The 5,196-nt window shown below is 47.8% G+C and overlaps 1 protein-coding gene across 1 annotated transcript in view; it reads left to right on the top strand.

The window, feature by feature from the left end:
* TENM4 (teneurin transmembrane protein 4) overlaps positions 1-5,196 on the top strand; it is a 665,800-nt gene that overhangs the window by 497,741 nt on the left and 162,863 nt on the right. Inside the window, 1 exon segment of the mRNA XM_027765687.1 lies at positions 3,341-3,442. Within this exon segment, the coding sequence (XP_027621488.1) occupies positions 3,341-3,442 (102 nt within the window).

Below are 5,196 nucleotides of genomic sequence, written 5' to 3'. Positions count from 1 at the left end.
AGAGCGATGGTCAAGTCGGAATGTGTGGAAGGAGCAAGTGCCATGACGAAACAGGAACAGAAGGATAAGATGACCTGGTCATGGCCCCATGGCCACTAGAGTCCCCAAAGCCCAGGCTTCACTTTCCGGGCCTGTCCTTTTTCTATGGCACTACAGGTGGGACCATCCACCATTTGTGCCATTAGCCGGTAGTGTATAGTGAAAAAGATTTGCATTAAACTTTATCTGACATTCTTGTTTTATAAAAGAATATTCAAAATGAAACTTAGTAAATGGTTCTATATAAAAACCATATTTAGGAAGCCACTACTGATTTGAACACCTTAGGAATGTGGATTCTTCTGGGCAAGGCCAATGGAGAGCAGAGAAGGTTGGAGCCCCAACCCATGAGCCTTACTTTGCCGGAATCAGGACGACTGTGCCTTGAAATGAGGCCACACATTGGACTGGACTGTCCTGTCAGTAACTCTGCATTAGTGTGGGACACTGTTCGTGTTAGCATGGCTGCGTGAGTGGGACTCTCCATTCTGAAAAGGAACCACATACTTGAATCATTTTCCCAAATGTTTAAAATAGCTTGCAAGTTGGTACTGGAAGGCCTCTTGGACGTGCACGTGCTATAAATGCCACCTCTTCCACCTCCTCATCACACAGCCCTTTTTTAAGTCTACCTCCTCTGAGAAGTCTCCCATCTGCTTATTTTGCCCATTCTAGCTACCACTGTTCAGCCCTTAAATGTTTTGGGTGTTTAAGTGCCTTTGTCTGAATGCCTTTCTCTGCTGTTGATCTCTTAATCACTCACAGAATTTTGGAACAGGGGGCCAGACAGTGGTTTGCAGTAAAATGTGAACTCTGTGAAGCAGAGCCATGTGAGGAGGGGCTGGGTTGTGTCCAGAGACCTCCCTAAGAACATAGCCAGCCGTGATGCGGGGCTGACTGAGGCTGAGAGTAGACTGTGGTGTCAAGACCCTGTGGGGGTGCTGTCATTCTCCCTCTCTCCTTTTATCTTTCTCTCTTCCTCCCTCCATCCCTCTCAGTCATGGAATACATACATAAACAAACGTAAAAAAATCATTATAGAACAGGAAGCTGGGAATTACCTGGAAGTTATATCTGCCATCACTCTCATTGCACATACGAGGAGGTGAGGCCCTGGGAGGGGAAGGAAGTTGCTTAGGGTCACACAGCATGGAGCTAGAAGAAGGGACCCCAAAACCAGGTGTTCTTACCTCCAGACAGAGCTTTTTCTGTACCCCATGCTGCTTCTCAGGTGACAGTTACTTCTTGTCCTCTCAGGTAGGCTGCAAATTTTTAATTTGCAAGGTTCACGTCATACACGGTGACGCCTTGTCCAACAAAGGCCTTAATCTTAACTTCATGACTTGCAGTTGTGAACCAAGGCAACAGGCTGAATCCTGAACCCTCCTTGCCTAACTATGAACTCTGTGAAGCAGAGCCATGTGAGGAGGGGCTGGGTTGTGTCCAGAGACCTCCCTAAGAACATAGCCAGCCGTGATGCGGGGCTGACTGAGGCTGAGAGTAGACTGTGGTGTCAAGACCCTGTGGGGGTGCTGTCATTCTCCCTCTCTCCTTTTATCTTTCTCTCTTCCTCCCTCCATCCCTCTCAGTCATGGAATACATACATAAACAAACGTAAAAAATCATTATAGAACAGGAAGCTGGGAATTACCTGGAAGTTATATCTGCCATCACTCTCATTGCACATACGAGGAGGTGAGGCCCTGGGAGGGAAAGGAAGTTGCTTAGGGTCACACAGCATGGAGCTAGAAGAAGGGACCCCAAAACCAGGTGTTCTTACCTCCAGACAGAGCTTTTTCTGTACCCCATGCTGCTTCTCAGGTGACAGTTACTTCTCGTCCTCTCAGGTAGGCTGCAAGTTTTTAATTTGCAAGGTTCACGTCATACACGGTGACGCCTTGTCCAACAAAGGCCTTAATCTTAACTTCATGACTTGCAGTTGTGAACCAAGGCAACAGGCTGAATCCTGAACCCTCCTTGCCTAACTAACCTTTTCGTACACTTCCAAATCTGACTCTGACTTTGGGCAGCATGGTCTCCTGGTTACCTCTAAACTCTGAAAGTTCTAGAATTCTCTGTCCTTCAAGTAGATTGACCACACTGTCTCAAGATATGCCTGTTCATTCCCCTGGCTTCTGCTGTGGGATAGGGTCCTACCAGGCCCAGAGAGTGTAGGATTATGGAAGAAGGCCAGACGTAGAATCCAAAGGCAGTCTTGGAGTCCTGTCTATAGAATTCACTATCCGTGGTCTTCAACAAGTCACTTCATCTCTCTCATCTGCCTCTTCTGATTTGTTTTGTTTGCTTGTTTGTCCCCGAGTAAAATAGGAATAAAAACACATGCTTCTCAGATTCAGTGACAGTGAAATGAGAGAAATTTTGTGGCAATTCATGGTCCAGAGAAAGCATTCAGTATAGAGTTGCTTCTTTGCATAATTTCATACCCAGAATTACTGAGAAATAAGCCATTCCAAATAAAATGTCTAGGTAACTGGTTTACTAACTGCAATTATGAAACATCATGTAAGATTTTTTTATTTTAAATTTTTATTTATTTCTCTGTAAGAGTGGTAGGAAGGGGACTAGCAGTTGGCGTAATGGCTATGTCACTGGACTCTCATGTAGTCGACCGTGGTTTGAGTCCCAGACCTGGTGGCTTAAACTCATGCTGGGTGTAAAGACAAGTATGAAGAAGACTATGAGAATCAAATAACCCACCAGCCAAAGACAACCACTATTAACAAGTTAAACTGTTTTCTCCCTATATTTCTTAGCTGAAAAATTTCGAATGCATTTGTAGGTATAAATTTGATTTATAAAAATTGGGCTCAGAGGCTAGCCAGTGGCTTGGTGGTTATGGCTTACCACGGTTGGAGTTCCAGACCTGATGGCTTGAAAATCACATCAGGTGTGTGTGCGTGCATCCCCAAAATCCCAAGAGAAGAACAGAGGAGAAGGGATTATGGTGTGGCCATCCCCCAAGATTGTGATTTCTCACTTTCCCTCTCTTTGTCTCTCTCTCTGTCTCCAGCAAGAGACAGGGTCTCTACATACTCTATGTCAAAAAGAAATAAAAATAAAATAGAAAAAGAAAAAACTAGGCTCAGAGAAACATTTTCTAGATAGAACACCTCTTCATGTCAGCTGAGATAACATATCTTTTTAACTCTATGGGTTCCTTTCAGGGACTGAGCCGGAACAGGTCAAATGAGTGGGTCTGGGTTAAACTGAGACATGATCCCTGGGCTCTCTGGCTGAGAGAGTGTCTGTGTTCAGCTCTCCTTCTCTTTTATCCCTGCAGAATCAGTGGACAACTGCCCCAGCAACTGCTATGGCAACGGCGACTGCATCTCTGGTACCTGCCACTGCTTCCTGGGTTTCCTTGGCCCGGACTGCGGCCGAGGTGAGGACCTTGCACGGGTCTCTGAATGCCTGTTATCAGGCCCTTGGGTAATTCTGGGCGTACTTCTCAGAGCCAGTGCAGAACTCTAGGCCACCTCCTAACGTCCACGAGAAGGAACTCTGAGGGCCGTTCCTCAGGAGCTCTCCATGGAGGTCTGTAGGCAAGCTGTGGCTCCATCGGCTATGTTACCCACAGTCAAGGCAGGCAGGAGGGGAGGGTCTTCACAAGGGCTGCCATGGTGCATTTGGTACCCATTGCCAGGGTATGCAAAGAAACAGTGGCGATCCTTTTAAGAAGTTGATATTCCCTGGGCCAGCCCCATAACCCGGTAGTTAAACACCATGTTGGGAGCCAGATTCCACATGGCCAGTCACTGTTCAAATCCTGACCCTGGTGGCTTGAAACATACACTGGGTGTTTGTGTGTACCTAGAATTCTGACATGAGGGAGAAAAGGAGGAAGAGGGATTGCAGTGTGTCCATGCCCCACTGGGGTGCAGGGGCGGGAAAGTGCTTTCTCTCTCTGCCTCTCTCACTCTTTCTAGCCAGCAGTCGCCAACAATTAAAAGCAAAACAGTTGATTTCCCCTTGGAAGAGTGAGCAGCCCTAGCTGAGTGTCTTGGAAGCATATCTCATGCTAGTGCGATTTCTCCCCAGCCTGTGGTGGGAGCCTGGGGGCTGCACCATTATGACCATCTACCAGAGTCTCAGCGAAGACCCCTGAGGGGAGGGCTCGGGAGGGGCCACTCTTCACATGCGACTCCCGTGTCCCCTGGCACGGGACATGCTAATAATAAACACCGTGAAGGTGGTGTAAAACACTGCCCAAGATCAGCCCTGTGCACTTGGCCTTCATTTCTGTCCTTGGAAGAATCAACAAGGAAAATGCCAGAAGAACTCTGTAGCCCTGAGAATTGGCACCGCATGCTCCCCTATTTGGGAAAAATCAATGGCCCTACTCCCCCCAGCCCTCCCCAACACCTCTGCACACATTGAGCAGCCATTTATTCTACTGCCCATTCAGGGCTCAGTCCTGAGCTAGGCACCAAGTCCCAATCCCGAGCAAGACCTGGTCCTGGGAACTCTCAGCCTGAGCTGGTCTGGTCTGATAAATAAACAACTGCAGGGCCAGCTGCTAGAATGGTAGTTGAGGCAGCCAATTCCCACATGGCCAACCACATGGTTCCAGTCTTGGACTGACAGCTTGAAAAACACACAAGGCATGTGTGCATGCATGCTCAAAATCCTGAAAAGGAGGAGAGGTGGAGGAGGAGGGATTGCAGCATGGCCATTCCCCATGAAGGGTGCTTTCTCACTTCTTTATCTCTCTCATTCTCTCTCTCCAGAGTGTGCATGTGCTCTCTGATAAAGTAAAATCATAAATAAAAAAATAAACAACTGCAAAGCAGTGCTAGGAACAGTGGCACACCGTCATAAGGCTCAGGGTGCCTCTATCAGGGTAGGAGAATGTCCTAACCTGGAAGGACTGAGGGTCAGGAAAGACTTCCCAAATGAGGGGACACTGGTCCTGAGTACCAAGGCTTGAGACTTGATTCATGAGGAGTGGCAGATGGTTGCATGCCTGTGAAATAGGATGCTCTGTGACCCACATGGAACAGTTGCTGGTTCCTATCCAGAGACCTCCCTGAGTTTGCTGAGCCCGTGCGCATGCGCACCCACAGTTTGGGCTGGCTGGGGGTGGGGGTGGATCATGGCATCTGTCTCTCTCTCTCTCTCTCTCTCTCTCTGTCTGTG

This window comes from Tupaia chinensis, unplaced genomic scaffold (genome assembly GCF_000334495.1).
Source record: "Tupaia chinensis unplaced genomic scaffold, TupChi_1.0 Scaffold139431_1, whole genome shotgun sequence".
In the NCBI taxonomy this organism is placed as follows: Eukaryota; Metazoa; Chordata; class Mammalia; order Scandentia; family Tupaiidae; genus Tupaia; species Tupaia belangeri.
This window is presented reverse-complemented; position numbering and strand designations above follow the sequence as displayed.